Consider the following 17,531-nt stretch of genomic DNA (forward strand, 5'->3'; position numbering starts at 1 on the left):
AATCCTAGATTTTAAAAAAAAATAGTGGAAATCAATGTAATGAATACAATTAGAATGTAATTTCTCACAAATTTTGACCTACTGCTCCTATGTTTTATACTGCATAGTATAGCAGGGTTGCATGATAGTTTTGTGTTTGTGGTCATGAACATATTCACAAACATTCAACCATATACACAGACATTCAGATCCTGCAGGTTGGAATTACTCCTTTTAAAAATCTTCATCCAGATTTCTGGGGATGATAGATTTTTGTGCTCTGGGGTCTCTTAGAGTGCAAGAAGGTCTCAAGACAAACTGGTGCTACTATGGTATCAATAATATAAAGAAAAAATAACGCTCTGTAACTTTGTACTAAGGGTTAGATTCACACCCAAAGGCTGAGGAATCCGGATAAACACATAAGCAAAGCAGTCTATTAGGATCCATTGCCAGCTGATGGGTATTTGTTTACCAAGCTGATAGAACATGTACCTGCTGCCCTCTAAACACACAGTTACATTCAAAATGGCAGTGGAAAAATTACAGACTTGAGGAACAGCTGCTGTGCTGCTGAAAGGTTAATGTTTTAGAGTGTTTGTTAAATGAACTCCTTTTTGTCTTCATACTTTTCTGCTGTTCCTACCTTCCTTCCTAGCTTCTTTCCTTCATCATCTATCTCCAAGTAACCTAAGGTGAACTGTCTTCTGTTGATAACTGGTGCGGAAACATAGGACTTATTTCCTCTTTTATTTGAGTGTGAACAGCGTCCAATTGAAGATTGAAAGAGCTGCATTGCTAATTGTTTTACTCTCTGCTTCTGTCTCCTTCACTTAACCAGATTAGTGCGGTCACTTCAACCTGGACACTGGGTGCAGATCAGTGGGGAAGTTTTCCATCTGCTAAGCTTTCACCTCTTTCAAAGTGTAAATATCCAAATACATCTCCAATATGCAGCTTTGACTTGCATTGTAACATTTATTCTAGAAAGAATGCAACATTTTGTTTACTGTAACTTGTTTTTCAGTCTGAATAATAAAAAGACTGGGAGTAGCCAAATGTAAACAATGAATAGAAACATAATGGTTATTCCAAAGTAAGAAACTTTTAGGTCTTCAGGTAGAGAAGAAAGAGGAAGGAGGGAAATGAGTCAGTAAAATTGCTGGTCCTTAGGAAGGAAGGAGGGAAGTTAGTCATGTTGTTAAACTATTTCCCTTACAGCAGTTCCATGGCCCTGCTCTCTTTGTACTATTGTGTTGATTTCTTTCACATAATTTTGGAATTTTTTGCCTCTGTAAAAAAAGGTTGGATGTTTTGGAGGAAAAAATTGCTTTTGATTACTGCTGTCTGAGAGCACATCTGAGCATCAGGACTAGTCAGTTAAAAATATGCTGATTGCTATGGTATTAGCATATTGTTTATCTTCTCTGACTAATTGTGTTCTTCAGCATATAGGATATGCATAGGGAGTGCAGTTACAAGAGTATCCTCCACTAAAGATTATGCAAGTAGAGAACATAGTAATTTTGTTGTAGCTTAGACTCTGTGCTCAGAGCTAGGTTGTCTCTATACTAACTTTTTCTTAGGAAAAGGTTTTTTTGGTGAAGCTTGAGATACCAAACTCTTTTGAAGACCCAAAACTGCAGGCATAGGAAGAGTTGTCGAATGCAGGTACCTACCTTGATTACTGCAACTTTTTCTCCTCACATACTGTATGGGGAATTTGGGTCTTGCAGCTCTAGCTGGCAGGTGACGTGGCCTTTTTGTCTTGCTCACCTCCAGTTTTCAAACTGTCAGATGTCAAAAGTCTTTAGTAGCTTATGGACAAGCTCAGAAGCTGTGCTCTTGCTCTGTTGGGTTACCATAAGCTGTCTCTCGGCAGCATGTGCTATGACTGCTTCTCTGCAATCTAATATGCTGTTTTTCATGAGACCTTGATAGATGTTTTCAAGCAGTAAATGTCTAAGAAACCTTTTGGACCTGAAGTCTACTCATCATTAGGTTTTAAGGCCTATTCAGCAAGCTTTTGTGGTAAGATAGTGCCTTTTTTTTTTTTTTTTTTTTTTTTTTTACTTTTCAGCCTAATCTCAAAAGGAAAGTAGGCTTATCAAATAACAGTTTGTATCCCCTTCTCGCTTTGCTGCCAAACACACATCGATAATAACCTTTTACCCTTTTGGCCAGCCACAATGGATCTCAGTTATCAATTTTCAAAGATAATTAGGTTTCTACTGGTTTAATCAAAATCAGTGGCTCTGTGACAAAGAGGAACTGATTGAAATTGCAGGAGGAGAATTCAGCTGTTTTGCTTGGCAGCAGATGATGCCCACTAAAGATGCAAGTACTGGTTAATCCATTAGTATCTCTGTCACTCAGGATGAGCCATAGACATGGTGCTCCTGGCCCTGTTGAAGGACAGCTGAGGAGGCACAGAGAGAGCTGGCAACATTCAGTAAAAGGCCATCAGGGGTGGGTGCAGGTGGAAACCAAGAGCACAGGAGAATGAACGGGTAGGCAGAGATCTATTATAGGTGGGCCGTTGAGATGGTGCTGGCAGGATGGAAAATAGTCAGATAACTGAAGGCACCAGGATACATAGGGAAGTGAATGTTAGTGAGAAAACAAGGTAGAAGTCAAAAAAAAAAGTCTGGATTCATTACAGACTGAATACCAGATAATTTATCACTTTCCTTTCAAGGCAGTGTTAGAAGTACAGTAGACCTCAATGGGTACAGCATATTTGAATTAAGATTCTCGATTTCTACTAGAAAATTACAATTTTGCTCATAGATTTTACACAGACTGTCAGAATACATATCCTCATGGAATGTTAGATCCATAAAACTACAGAGTTTTCACTAAGTCAAATTCTGTATCAAATAAAGCACACAATATAAATAAAAATATAAAATTGTTGAAAGCAAAAAACTGTGTTACTTACTTTTTTAAAGAATAGCCAAGAATCTAAGCTATGAAAATAATCTAAGGTACACACAGAGGTGTTACGTGTAAGGGGAAGAATCAGTGAATGAGAACCAGACAGACTGATAAGAGATCAATATTTCCTCTAGTAATCTCATTTTAAAAATCAATAGAAACCAAATGATTTTTTTAGTGTTCAATTCAACTCCCAAACATTTAACCTTTTTGGATTTTTTTGTCTTTTTCTTTTTTTCCCTTAAAGTGAACTGTCATTTCCTTTCTTTAGGAAGCAGTTGTCCAAGCAGTTATTAAAAAGAGATTGGATTTGTTCTGGTTGAAACAGGAGAGTTGATTTTTTTTTTTAGTTACTGAATTTTTTAAATTACTTTTGACAAGTGGCTTGTGTTCCCAGAAGCCATCAGTTGTACCTCAGGAAATTTTTTATGCTGTCCTGCTGATACAAGAGACATGGAACTATTGAGGCAATTCATTGCAGAAAAGGGTATCAATGTCAGAAGTTATGCAATGATTCAGAAAACTGTGGGAATAGTTGGAGACGTCTAGGGAAAACCAGATATTATCTGAAGTACTTGACCAAGGTTTCTGCAGTACCTAGTGCAGGGCAGGTGAATGCATAGTTGATGAGTGAATTAGACAGCTTGCTGCCAGTGTGTTGGTTGTGCTTTGCACTGAGAACAGAGAAAATGTGGCATTCAGCATGTAACTGTTGTTTCAGAATGATGCTTACTTTTGACTCCAAGTGCAATTAACAATATAGAAGTTAGCACTTTCACTACTAAACATTGTCATGAACTTTTCAATTCACCTTACGTGTGAAAGCTTTATACAGTGTTTAGGGACAAGGGGTTTAGTACCTGTTTCATTCAGTAGGAACTGGACATTGTAACAAGGATGGCACAGGCTGTAGAGCAATTTTATATGATCCCACAATAACTTGTACTTTGCTAAGCTGTAATGATGCAGAACTTCTAATAGGTTCCCCACAGACAGGTTTAAAAAGCAGAACATAGTTTAACATGCTTTTATAGCAACACTAGTACTAAAATACTCTGTGCCATGTACACCACAGATAAAAAAAGGTTTGTACAAGCTTAATTTAGCAGCGGTATTCTAGTCTATCACAGTAACTAGCTAATTTTAGTATTGCTTATGTCACAGGTATTTTATTATCTAGATCAGATATTTATAAAGTTGGGAAAGTATTAAACTCCTAAGGCTGATACTTGATTAAGAGTATAGGTCAAAACATTTCTGAAAATTTTCTGTTTTCTTCTGTTTTAGTTTTTAATCAGGACTCAAATATCTGTATTTTTAATACTTTTATAAACTTCTCTGTCACTTAAGTCTGTTTTTCAAGTTCTTTGTACCAGTCTAGCTCACTAATGGGGAAAAAACCAATTAAGACTACAACTTCCTAAGATACCTCTTCACAAGTTTATGTTCATCACCGTAAATGTGGCATACTGAGATGGAAGCATCCAGGTCCTTATCTGAAAGATCTAGTATTTGAATGAAAGGCCTGTGAAGAAAAAATGAGACATTTTTAAACCAAAAGATTCTCACTCCCATCTCTTGCCAAAAAAAAAGATAAAATAGATCAGTTAGGCAGTAGAGTTCTAGAATATACAGCAATCATAATTATTTTTTTAAATTCTTTTTATTTGGCTTGTTCCATTTACATCTGTGGTGGGCTAACCCTGGCTGGATGCCAGGTGCCCACCAAAGCTGTTCTGTCACTCCCCTGCTCAGCTGGGAAGAGAAAATATAATGAAAGGCCTGTAGATCAAGATAAGGGCAGGGAGAGATCACTCACCAATTGCTGTCACAGGCAAAACAGACTTGACTTGAAGAAATTAGTTTAATTTATTTCCAATCAAATCAGAGTAGGAAGATGAGAAAGTAACACAGATCTTAAAACGCCTTCCCCATACTCCACCCTTATTCCCAAGCTCAACTTCACTCCTGCCTTTCTCTACCTTCTCCCCTTCAGCAGCACAAGAGAATGGGGAGAGGGGGCTGTGGTCAGTTCTTCACACGTTGTCTCAGCCGCCACTTTCTCCTCAGGGGGAGAACTCCTCACTCTCTGCTCCAGCGTGGCATCCCTCCCATGGGAGACAGTCCTCCATGAACTTCTCCATTGTGAGTCCTTCCCACTGGCTGCAGTTCTGCAGGAACTGCTCCAGCCTGGGCCCCTTCCACAGGGTCATGAGTCCTGCCAGCAAACCTGCTCCAGTGTGGGCTCCTCTCCCCATAGGGCCACAAATCCTGCCAGGAGCCTGCTCCAGTGTGGGCTTCCCACAGCCAGAGATCACAGCCTCCTTTCAGCATATACCTACTCCAGCTTGGGGTCCTCCACCTCAGTTGCTTTCTTAATCAATGGCATCAGTTTCTCTGAGCAGTTTTGTGATATTAAAAAGTCTTCATTTCTCTAATTTTAACTCATAGAATCATAGAATAATTTTGGCTGGAAGGCACCTAAAAGAAATTCTAGTTCTAATCCTGCTGCTGTGGGCAGGGACACCTTCCACCAGACTAGGTTGCTCGAAGCCTCATCCAGCCTGTCCTTGAGAGCTTCAGGTACGGGGGGCATTCAGAACTTTTCTGGGCAGCCTATGCCAGTGACTCACCACCCTCATAGTAATGAATTTCTTCCTAATACCTGATCTAAATCTGCCCTTTTTCTGTTTAAAGCCATTCCCCTTTTTCCTATCACTACATGTCCTTCCAGTCCCTTTCCATCCCTCCTGTAACCCCTTTTAGGTACTGGAAGGTGTTATAAGGTCTCCTTAGAGAATTCTCCAGGCTGAATAACTCTCTCCGTCTGTCTTCACTGATGCCTTTTCCTGGTCTTAAAATCAAGAGTCAAACACAGTTAGAAGGGAAAGGATCCTTAGGTGCACCACATCCAGGTCGAATGCACCTTAATGCACACTGCAATGCACCTCACAAAAGATTTGGTATAACAGTATAGGTCTTACTAATTAGCATATCTATCAAAAATTCCCCAATGAGAGGCTCGAATGAGCCTCCCTCCCCAAGGAACCTTCCCCTGGATGGTTCTATCTTAATTTACAGAATGTGTTCTGGAGAGGACCTTGGGGTCTGGGGCCTTCTGATCCCTAACTATGAAGCTTCTAAAATGTTTAGTCTCATAGCTTGACAAACAAGTCCAAGAATGTAGGCAAAAAGCACTAAGAATACAGAAGTTGTAGAAAGGTATAACAGGGGTATAAAAGAAAAGGCAAAAAATCGTCATGGCATCATCACAGGAGAGGAGCTCCAGCCCTCTGATCATCTTTGAGGCCCTCCTCTGGACTCACTCCAACATGTCCATGTCCTTCCTATGTGGAGAACCCCAGAGCAGGATGCAGCACTGCAGGTGGGGTCTCACCAGCGCAGAGTAGAGAGGCAGAATTCCCTCCCTCGCCCTGCACTGCTTTGAATGCAGCCCAGGACACATTTGGCTTTCTGGGCTGCAAATGCACATTGCCAGGTCATGTCCAACTTCTCAACCTCCAGCACCCCCGAGTCCTTGTCAGAGCTGCTCTTGATCTGTTCATTCCCCAGCCTGTGCTGATACCAGTGGTTACCCCAACCCAGGTGCAGGACCATGCACACAGCCTTGTTGATCCTCATGAAATCCCTGTGGCCCCACTTCTCCACCTGTCCAGGTCCCTCTGGATAGCATTCCATCCCACAGGCATGTTAGGTGTACCACTCAGCTTGGTATCGTTTGCAAATTTTCTGAGAGTGTACTCAGTCCCACTGTGTCACTGATGAATATCATAAACAGTCCTGGTCACAGTACAGCCCCCCGAGGAACACCATTAGTCACCCATCTCCATCAGGACCTTGAGCCATTGCCCGCTACCCTCTGGATGCAACCATCCAACCATTTAATTCCTCATCCAGAATAACCAGTCCAGCACAGTAACGAAACTTTCATTTCTGTTGAAGGTACTAATGAAAGTCTGATAAATATTTGGGGTTTTTAAATGTACATAGCACATTTCAACTAGTATTTTTCCCTAAGAAAAAAAAGTTTGTGAATCTTAAGTGGATTTCTGTTTCTACTAAAATCCATCATGACCTAAAATATTTTTTGTTAGCCAAGGAGTGTATTATCTGCTTCTCTATATCCTGCATTAAGAGTCAGAATTCTTAAATTGATTGTATGGGTGAATTATATGAATATGTGTATTTGTGTCAGATCTTCACGGTTTACAGAAACCAAATTTTAAAAATACCGGCTAGTATTAATTATATTCTCCAATGACTACACCATCTTGTTAGGTATATAATGAAAACAATTCTTTAAACCATTAATGGTGTTTAGTATTAAATAATTGCCACATGCTTTTTTGTTTAAGTCAAGTTTAGTGTCAGTGACTTCATTCTAACTTGAAACGATGTTCTGGAAATAAAAAGTAAAGATTACTTGAGCACTTGTCAAGCAAAGTTAATGTTATAATTGTTCATTTTAGAAGTACATAATGATATGCTGTAAGTTAATAGTCACTAAAAGATATCTGGGGGTCTGTTTCTTTACAGAAATTTCCATCTGAAGGGCTCGCAAATGTGGTTCGGAACGTATTTGACTTTGACTCCTACAACAATGAAATGCGTGAAATTTTATACAAGACTTTGCACAAATATGGGATACCTATTGGAGCAAAACCGACCAATGTACAGCTGGCCAAGGAGTAAGAATAACATAAGATATATATTAAGAAGACATGTTTCTCATGATCACTTTTTTTAGTGTGTTATCTTGCTGCTAATTGATCTAAAAACATCCTGGAATTCTTGGAAGTCAGTCCTCCACTGGTTCAAATTTATAATCTTCCAAATAAGTTACAACAATATAAATTACTTCATGATCGAGTATTTGCTTATTATTAATGTTTAATCTTTAATGTGCATGTACATATTAGTAGCTTGTAAGGTAAACAGGTATATCTTAATAAAGGGAAATACTTGTTTCTTTTCCTGTGTTTTTAATTGAATTTCAATACACTTCTGTCTGGTTGGTTACTACCTAAGTCTGCAGATAAAAATGTTGTCTTCAGTGGTAGTTGGTTTTTGTCTTTGATGCTCACAGAGGGCTCTACAAAAATATTTCTCCTGAATGGGGCAATGCACATAAGCTCTAAGGCCCATTTTTGTATGTGTCTGTAAATCACTGTTATTTTTTAACTGTATTACCAGTTGACATGTTACACCATATACTTCTTTTCCAGAGGTTAGAATCAAAACAGCTACATTACATAGTAATGCCCTCCCATCTTCAAGCCACCCCCCACTCCCTGAAGGGGCCTTATGAAAAAAACTGCAGACAGACCTTTTACAAGGTCCTTTAGTGGTAGGACAAGGGGGAATGGCTTTAAACTGAAAGATGGTATGTTTAGATCAGGTATTAGGAAGAAACTATTTACTGTGAGGGTGGTGAGACACTGGAACAGGTTGCTCAGAGAAGTTATGGATGTTCCCTCCCTGCAAGTGTTCAAGGCCACGTTGGACAGGGCTTTGTGCAACCTGGAAAGTGTCCCTGCCCATGGCAGGGAGGTTGAAACCAGATGATTTTTAAGGTCCCTTACAACCCAAACTATTCTATGATTCTGTGAAACAAATGTAATGCATTCTTCTGAAATTCACAGAAAACAGGCTTAAGTAGATCATATTAAAAAGTGATTAGAAAACTTTCTCTGTCTTGAGCTCTAATACATAATTTATTTATGAAGAAACAAATATTTCCCTTTCATGGAAAAAGCTTTATGGATATATGGAAAATTGAGTTTGCCACATGACATATATACTTTATATTTGCTAAGGAGGGACTTATTTTTATGGCATGATGAATTGATAGTGATTCTGGTGTGGGTGACTGAACAGTGGAATTGCCTAGGAGTTGTGGAGTGTCCCTCACTGGAGATATACAGCAACCTTTGGATGCAACCTTGTGCAATGTGCTCTAAGATGACCCTGCTTGAGCAGGGAGGTTGGAGCAAATGACCATTGTGGTCCCTTCCAGCTTTACCCATTCTTTGGTGTTAAGTGTCCATGTGTAAGTTTCCTGTGTTGCAGCACCACTGTTACCATAATTAACATCCTACATATATTATTTAAAAAGCTTGGCAGTGTAGTGCCTGTGGTGTACCTTTAATTTTGATGACAGGACTATTACATGCCTGGGGAACCAGTACCTGAGCAACTACAATGTCTGTCAAAGTGACAGAACACACTTGAAACTCTTGCTGTAGTTTCTTTGCTGAATGTTACTTGGTAATTTCTATTTTAAAGAATTACAATGCTTGTCATAGTTTTTGAGAAATTTGCTCTTTGTGTAATTTTAGAAGTATTAGATATGGGAGAGGACTCTTTAGTGATGAGACAATCAGAGGTTTAGGAAACAGAAATGTTTCTGTAATTGGGGACTGCTCAGTGTAGAAGTGAGAACATAGAAGAAAGATGTAATTATTTTGAATTAAAGATAATCACCTGATCATTTTGAATTCTTCACTGAGGTTTTATAGGACAGGTTACACCAAGGATGACAGACTTACAAGATACCCACAAGATGCTCATCAAAAACTTCACTAGACAGGCAGCTGTGAGCATGCTTTGTACACTGAAGGCCCAGGGGAGGAGAAACTACAGGAGCAGTTCACCCACAGCTGATAAAAGCAACTTTTTGTTACATCTCACCTTGCTGGGCTGAGCACCTGGCTCTGATGATGTAGCTGTCTTGGTCTCAATCCCTCATTCGCATCCACAACAGCTGGCATTTCAGGTTCTTACTCCTCCATTGCAAGACAACCTTGATTTTGGTCATGAGATTTAATCCTATGGAGTTTGTAAGCCACAGGTAGATCACCTTGAATTATAGCCACAACTTTCAGATTTAGGCACAGTTGATTCTGCCTTGAGGTTAAAGAACACTGAGATAATTTCTCCAAATCTGTTCCAGCCCATATTGCAAGCTCCCATGATGGACAGACACATTGAGGTAATTGGGTATATGGTGTTTGGACTACTGCAGAAAAGGTACTAGAGTACTGACCTCTCTATTTTTTTTCCATGAATCTGAGAATAGGATAATGGTGTTCATCTAATCCAGCCCACTTCCTTCAGAAAAGATGCAGGTTATTCTAAAACCTTATCTCATTTCTTTCATGATTCATGCCTGAAAACCTTCAGAGGAGGAATTCTATAACCTCCTAGGGCAAGTCAGTCTTGTTTCTTAGTAGCCTCACCACTAGAAAGTCACCTCTTGATCTGCCCTGTTTTTAAGGCCTCTGTTTGGTTTTATTTTTCTTTTATGATCCTTGTCTTCACTCGATTTGTGTCCATCGATAAGTATTGGGTGTGAAACTGGTCTAGTTCATTTTTCCTGGAGCCAAGTAGATAGTAAGAGAGTACAGATTAGAAATGTATTGACTTTTTAAAACCCCAGTATGTTTGCATTTTGTGCAATATTTAACTCACCTCTGGTTTTCTAAGCATAAATTTTCACATCCTTTTTGCAAAACCCTCCATAGCTCTTACCCCGTCTTTGCTCTATGTGAGCAGCTTTCTTCACACTTACATTTTTCTTATTGTATTGGATTTTTTCAGATTGGTTCTATGACATGTCAAGATCACTTTCTGTTTTAAGCTTGTTTTCCTACCTGCTTCTATGCTCTCACAAGCTGGCAATCTGAAGGTGTGATTTCTAGGTGTGATTTCTATGTTCTAGCGACAGCAGCATATCTCCACAGATGACTTCTGTGCCCCAGTCTTTTTTTGGTAGACTTTAAAGACTTAGTAGCTCTCATAATAAATTGCTCAGTGATTCTACTAAGTAATAATGAAAACTGGGATAATAGTCCAAACCAATTCTGCCTGAGGGTGTTAGTCATACCAACAGCAAAATCATTGTATAAGAACACAAATCCTGTACAGTTAAATTTTGCAATAGGGAAGCATTTCCAGGAGATTCTGGGAGAGGAAAATCATTACAGTGAAATGCTGACACCTTTATGCAGGTACTCTCTAAGCATGTCTTGGACCAAACTATCATGAATTTTTATTTTAATAAGCTTTGGAGAAGTCTGTCACCTATTACTTAATTGAAAAGAAAACTTGTGTAAGTCAGAATTATTTAAAGTGCTGCTGCAACATAACTGCTGTAAATATAGGAAAAAACCCATGAGACACACAAGCAAAATGCTACAATACGGGGTTTCAATAGAAGAAGTATTTAGGGATATATCCAGCTGAAATTGCTGAAATCCAGGGGAAATGGAACAGATGCTAGCAGTGACCCTTATGAGTATTTTAGATTAGATTCTGGAATTAATATACCTAATCTTGGAAGGGAAGATTACATGGTGTGTAATGACCATTTACAAAATGATTCTTGCAGTAGTTTTTTCAAGAGAGAAATTTTTTTGTTGTTACTAATTTATTTATTAGCAAAATTAGTATCGTATATTAGACCTGTAAAGGAATGCTTTACTTGGTCTTTTTGCTTTCTTCAGTTGTGATTTTTTCCCAGGTAGGATAACCATTCTTCAAGGCACTGACATGTTCAGTATTGTCAGGTGTTAAAATACTGTCTGTCTCTCCTGGTACCACCTGTCCACTAGTTTATAATTTTTATCAGTACTCTGTGTAAAGCAGATGTCTATGATGGTTTGCCAAGACATAGTAGGTAAAATGAATTATTCATGGTACTAACTTACTATCTTTCTTTATGTACAATTACGTTTTGTTTTTCCTGTTGACATCTGTTAAATATTTGTCTAAATTCATGTTAATCTGCCGTTTTGGTGCACAGTTCAGACCATCTGCAATTTCTAGGTAAAACAGCATTTAATCCTAATTCTGACATTTATCCTTGATGAAATTGCCATTTTTCCTCCTGTCACTATTCAGTTCCAGGTGCTTGCTATAACTTCAATATTTGTTTTATATGAACTGAGTTTTTTATATGTAATGTAAATATGTAAATGTTAACAGCTTTGTTTTTCTCTTGAGACTGTTCTTTTGTGTTGCTTCCCCCATCCCAGGTAATGTAATTACTGGATATGGCTCATATCATACGTATCTCTTGTCATCCCGCTGTGTCATGGGGCCAGCTGAGGAAGGGGAATTGCCAGGGAACAGGAGTTTTAACATACAACTCTTCTGAATGTCTACTGCTTATAATTCAAATCAAAATATGTTTGGATAAATTATGGAGAATGATTGGCAAGGAATTTTCCTGATTTCAAGCTGTATCTTGCTTAAGTCCAAAAAGGTTACGTGGGGTGGAAGTCTTTTCAGCTAGATGGAGCACAGGCTGTTACTGGAGACCTTGAATAATACCTTCTGTGCCAGCACTGAGCTGGTTTACAAGATCATATATTAAGCAGCTTTGTTGTCTTTCATAGTTCATGTCCTCAGCCGTGCTAATACGATGTCTGGCAGTGAAGAATTTGCTTTCAGTGGAACTTCAGTTTTACAAGATTCATACCCATCTTTCAGTATGTTCTCTGAAAGCTAAATAAATAACTTTATAAAGCAGGCTCTGTTGACTTTTTGAACACAGTTGTTTGATGATTTAAGTTTTTTGTTGTTTGATCATTTTTTTAAATATCCTAAAATGAATTTTGTTTCTTAAATCAAAAATATAAAAATGGAAAGAAATTGTGTTCTATAGGGGTCACTTTGAAAAGTTTTCTAGCAGCACAAGAGAATTATCTTTTGACAGATCATTTCCCCTTCGACGGCTGTGCATGGAGAAATTCAGGTTAAACAGGTTAAACAGTAATTTTTTGTAGAATTGGCCCATCAGCTGTAGGTGTTGTGCAATCACTTTTCTGATCAAAATACAAAATGCTTATATATACATTTCATGGACAGCAGTAATCTGGTAGAAGACCGGGATCTAAAATTAAGGGTTGAATAAACATAAAAACAATTTTGAATTTTCTTTAAGTAATGGGCTTTGACAGATGCGTAATCAAAGAACTGATCAGGAATAATTCCTTAGAACTTGCTCTTAAATCTTGTATTTATTACAAGATTAATGCAGTCTACTTGTAGTTTTTCTCTTCTAGAAACCCTTTCCAGCTTTTGAGGAAGGCAAAAATCATGGATTGCTCTGTACACCCCAGCTGGAGAGACCAGTGGAGTTTTAGTACCATTCTTACCCAACCACTGCACTTTTTATACCTATCAGATCTCTTTGCATTGCAGATTTTTGCCAGTGTTGACATTTCCATTGTATTCTATCTGCCTTTTATGTAAATGCTATTTGGTTAATTAATTTGAAATACAGCAGCGTGGCAGGAGCATCTAGTGAAGTTTTTACTAATCCTGTCAGTTCAAGTTATTTTTAAAATTTGCTTGTTATAAGTGCTTGGAAAAGAAAGTAATTTCCTTACTTCAATGTGTTTCATATATATTCACTAGAGGAAGGCTGTTAAGATGTATACACATTTTCAGTGTGGACATGTTCTTCCAGTCCTTCTGCACCCTCACTCCCTCCTGAAAGTCATTCAGGAAGCAGACTGATTGTAAGATCTTAATGCCACCAGCTTCTTCAATACTAGTCTTTCTTAGACCAGATTTACATGAGAGAGCAGTGAGACAGAAAAAAAGAATTGTCAGGCCCTGGAAGAATGAGATCCCTATAACTCTTGACAAAGAGCTTCGTATTATGAACTCTGCTTTCTGTTTTATTCTGAAATTCTGATCTACTTTCCCTCCTCTTTGCTGTTTATGATGACTTGCTCTACTGCCTGAGAGAAACTAAATCATTCAGAAACAGGGAAGAGAAGAAAACCTCAAAAATCTAGGAGAAAGGAGAAATCAGTTTTCCTGAGGGAGGAGAGGAACTATTAGCAAAGAAAATCTCTAGAAGGCTGAAACAGAGTGGAAATGTTTATTTGGGAATGCAATCTGTAATTCTGTTGCTATAAAAAGATGGGTATTTGGTTAGAGCTTGTTATTAACATATGTTTTGTTTTAAATTTTAATAGCTATTCATGATCATTAGTAAAGTTGTTGATTTCTAGGATGTTGTCCATGGGAGTAATGTGTAAGGAATTAAAACCAAAGTCCAAATCCTTGTGAGAGCTGATGTTCCACTGAGCTAACGGGAAATAACTATTGCTGATTATAGACATATCAGAGATTATGCTACTCAAGAGTCATAGAGCAAAAAGAAGTCTCCAGGGTTTCTTTGCACACAAGACAGCTTGTGGCTCAAGACATAACTAGCTCTTTGCCAGCAAATCATTTAGAAACCCAAATGGAAGCCTGAAGTAAAATTCTGGTTCACAGACGTCTAAACTGACATTTAGTCTAGTGATTTGACTGATTGCCTGTTTTTCTAGCTGCGTGAATAAATTTATCTAAGAATGGTTTTTCCTAATGGTGTTGAATGTTGTTATTTGCCATGTATTGTACTTGGGATTTTTTTTTTTTTTTTTTTTTTTTTTAATCTGGCTTAATTACTCTTCTTCATTTGGGAAGAATTTTGACCGTACTAGCTAGGTGTAAAGAATGGAAAAATGCAAAATGAAGTGAGGAAAAATACAAAATTAATCACTCTGCAAACATTGGTGTCTATTGATATTTTTAGTCAGGCAACAAACAGGCAGTGAAGATTCTCACAGTTCTTTGACTAACAGAGGGAATTAATGAGATGTGCTTTCCTCATTACATGCCCCAATGGCGCATTGCTGGCAGCTGGCAATTTATTTATCTATGAGCACCAATGATCTATAGCATTCAAACCATTTTCTGTTTGCAAAACAGTGTCTTTGGCTGTCTGACTGCCTTGGCAGATGTCCAAACATAGAATGGTGATGGAGGCTGAGTGACTGCCTGCGATTTCTGGCCTGTTGTTGCTTGAGGTTTGGTGTCAATATACCATTAAGAAATGTTAACACATCTTTCCTGAATGAGTAGCAAAGATTAAGGGATATCTGTATTAATTCTGTATTAATTTTTCTTTAAGTTCTTAGGGGGAAAATAAAATAAAACTAAAATTTCCTAAGTTTCATATAAAGTCCAACTGACTTTAATTTTTTTTTTTTTATTTGGGATCCCTTCTTATTCTGAAAACAATATAGAGAAGATATAAAACAAACCTCTAATATCTAAAAGTGTCAGGCTGGTTGGCGAGGAGAGGAAAAATAATTGTAGCAGTAGGAACGAGCGAGCATCATCAGATGGTACAGAAGAGACCAAGTAGATACTTTTAACAAACAGTCTAAGAGAACTTCCTTAAAATAGACTTTGAAGATATTTATAGAAACTGGGAGAAGGAATGTCTTCTATTCTCTTGCCAAGTCCTGTAGCTGTACAATCATGTGCAGCAGCATGTCACACAGAATGCTGTTTTGATAGGAGGCCTCTTTAGGAGTGACTGGTCCCAAATAAAAGAAGCCAGAAGTTATGAGATCGTTAGTTTGAAGGTATTCACGCCAATTAATGAAGTCAAGCTGCTTTCAGTGGCTGTAAATCACTTCAGAGGGAAGAAGGAAAAATCGCACTGTCTCTATTTTGCTGTGATGCTACATTGTCACATATCAGCATTTTCTTTCCCTGTAAAAATAAGCTTTGTTGTGGTCCACATATTTCTTCCTTAGATAAAAGGTACAGAAATGAGGAAATAAGACCAAGGCAAGCAAATGTGGGTTTTGAAGATGTCCCTGTCCGCTCTGTAGATTGTACTGGCCAGAGGGCAATGGGATACTCTCATGTCTGTATTCCTTTGCCTTTGTTCATGTGAGCCGTAGTACAATAAACAGAAATAATTTGCAGAACTTTCATTGCATGGTTAACAAGCCTCAGTGTTTACTGTGCTTATCCTGCTGGTCTTTTAGAAGAATGAGCTACTGACAGGAGTTCCTTTAAGGGGTGCTGTCCCACCCTGCCTGATCTGAATAAAGCAAAGCAAGAGATGGTTCAGATCTATTTTGCTGCATGTCTCACATAATTCAGACTGGAAAACTTTTCCTTTTGAAGCCATATTATATGCATTGCTTCTTCTTCTATGACACTGCTTAGGTTGTGTCTGTATTAGTAGTCCAGAAGGCTAAATTTTTTGTGATTTAAAATGTAAAAACGAATGAAATATTTCAGCAAGGAAACATTTTCTGCAAGAGAATCTTCAGATATATTTTGTTGGAAAAATGCAGTTGTGTAAATGATTTATTCCATATCACTTACTGGTTAATAAATGTAAATATTCATTTGTTCCTACATTATTTGACAGACTGCCACTACCAGAACATAAATTTATGGGCTACTGGAAAGTCGATTGGCCAGGAAATGCACAACAGAAAATGCTGTGTCCATCAGAAACTCAAAAAATAGATGTAAAGGTTTGTCTTTTAAAGTATTTTTTAATTCATATAATACTGGTTTTATGTATTGGGATGTGAAGAATCTAAAATGTGATTAATTTCTTCAGGAAAAAGAGTGTATACAAGGCATGGTCCTTGTCACTTGTTCTTGGAGTTTTTACACTGACTAGGAAAATTACCATTTTTGTATGCCTCACAACGTAAGATGTGCTTGAAAATCAGTAAGCTTGGCCAGAAGTTCTTGAAAAAATACTGAAAATACCTTGTCTGAAAGAACTTTGTAGCTGTTTTGGATGATTGGGGGTGGCCAGTTACAGGCCCCAGATCTCAATTTTTGGCTAAGATCAGAGACTGAAAAGAAAACTGTTTTCTGTTTCTATCTTGCATGCAGCTGAATTCGTACAGGTCTTTAGCTTGAATCTGAACCTTTGGTACAATTTGATCTGCAGCCAAAGTTTCTAAGTCATTTTCAGCTCTTGAGTTCTTGGCTTAACTTCAGTAATTATTACTCCAGCGAGTAAGGAAAAACCTGTACTTCTGATGTGGTGTATGGGTGAGATTTAAACTTTATATAATAAAAAATTGTCATTTAATTTCTTTGAAACAGAAATATTCTTGCATTTTTCTTGTATGAACTGTGTTTTATCAGTACATGATACCTCCCTCCTTCGTGCTACTAAGTGATAATGGTTCTAAACCATTGAAAGACTAAAGAAGAGAGTCACGAGGTTTCTATACTGTAAAGGAAATGGTAGTATGGACATTCAGAGAATTCATAGAAAAGGCATTTCCTTTTCCCTTTAATTTGTTTAATATTAAATTTAAAAATTATTTAGTAGTTTTTTGTTGTTAGTAGCATTACAGCATGAAGAAGGCTTTTATATTTTCATAAAGAATGGGGAGTGGAATATTTTAGGAAGCCTTCATTGTTATTATTTGTTCTAGGGCCCTGTGTCCTTAAATATTCAAGGCTTTCCACTGGAACGACATGAAGCCAGGTCCATCAGTTTCACAGAAGAACTTGCTTATTGGACACTGCCTTTAGATGAAATTAACTTAATTTGTGATGTCACAGTAACAAAAGGTACAGTAAGAAAAGCTACTGACTTCTGTAATGATCTGCAATGTTACAAATAGGTGAGATGTCCTGGAGATGAGGAGTGACTGGGCTGTTGATTTCGTAAGTGCTTGCCAGTAGCTACTGGCAGAATATACAAGGGCAGTATGAGGAATTTCAAGTGTAGTAACAATACTTCAGTGCATTTA

General features: G+C 37.9%; 1 protein-coding gene across 1 annotated transcript in view; it reads left to right on the top strand.

Annotated features, from left to right (window-relative positions):
* Positions 1-17,531, top strand: part of VWA8 (von Willebrand factor A domain containing 8) — a 181,263-nt gene that overhangs the window by 102,944 nt on the left and 60,788 nt on the right. The window contains exons 26-28 of the mRNA XM_032099823.1: positions 7,474-7,625; positions 16,175-16,283; positions 17,211-17,349. Of these exons, the coding sequence (XP_031955714.1) occupies positions 7,474-7,625; positions 16,175-16,283; positions 17,211-17,349 (400 nt within the window). The remainder of the gene's footprint in view (positions 1-7,473; positions 7,626-16,174; positions 16,284-17,210; positions 17,350-17,531) is intronic.

This window comes from Corvus moneduloides, chromosome 2 (genome assembly GCF_009650955.1).
Source record: "Corvus moneduloides isolate bCorMon1 chromosome 2, bCorMon1.pri, whole genome shotgun sequence".
Classification (NCBI taxonomy): Eukaryota; Metazoa; Chordata; class Aves; order Passeriformes; family Corvidae; genus Corvus; species Corvus moneduloides.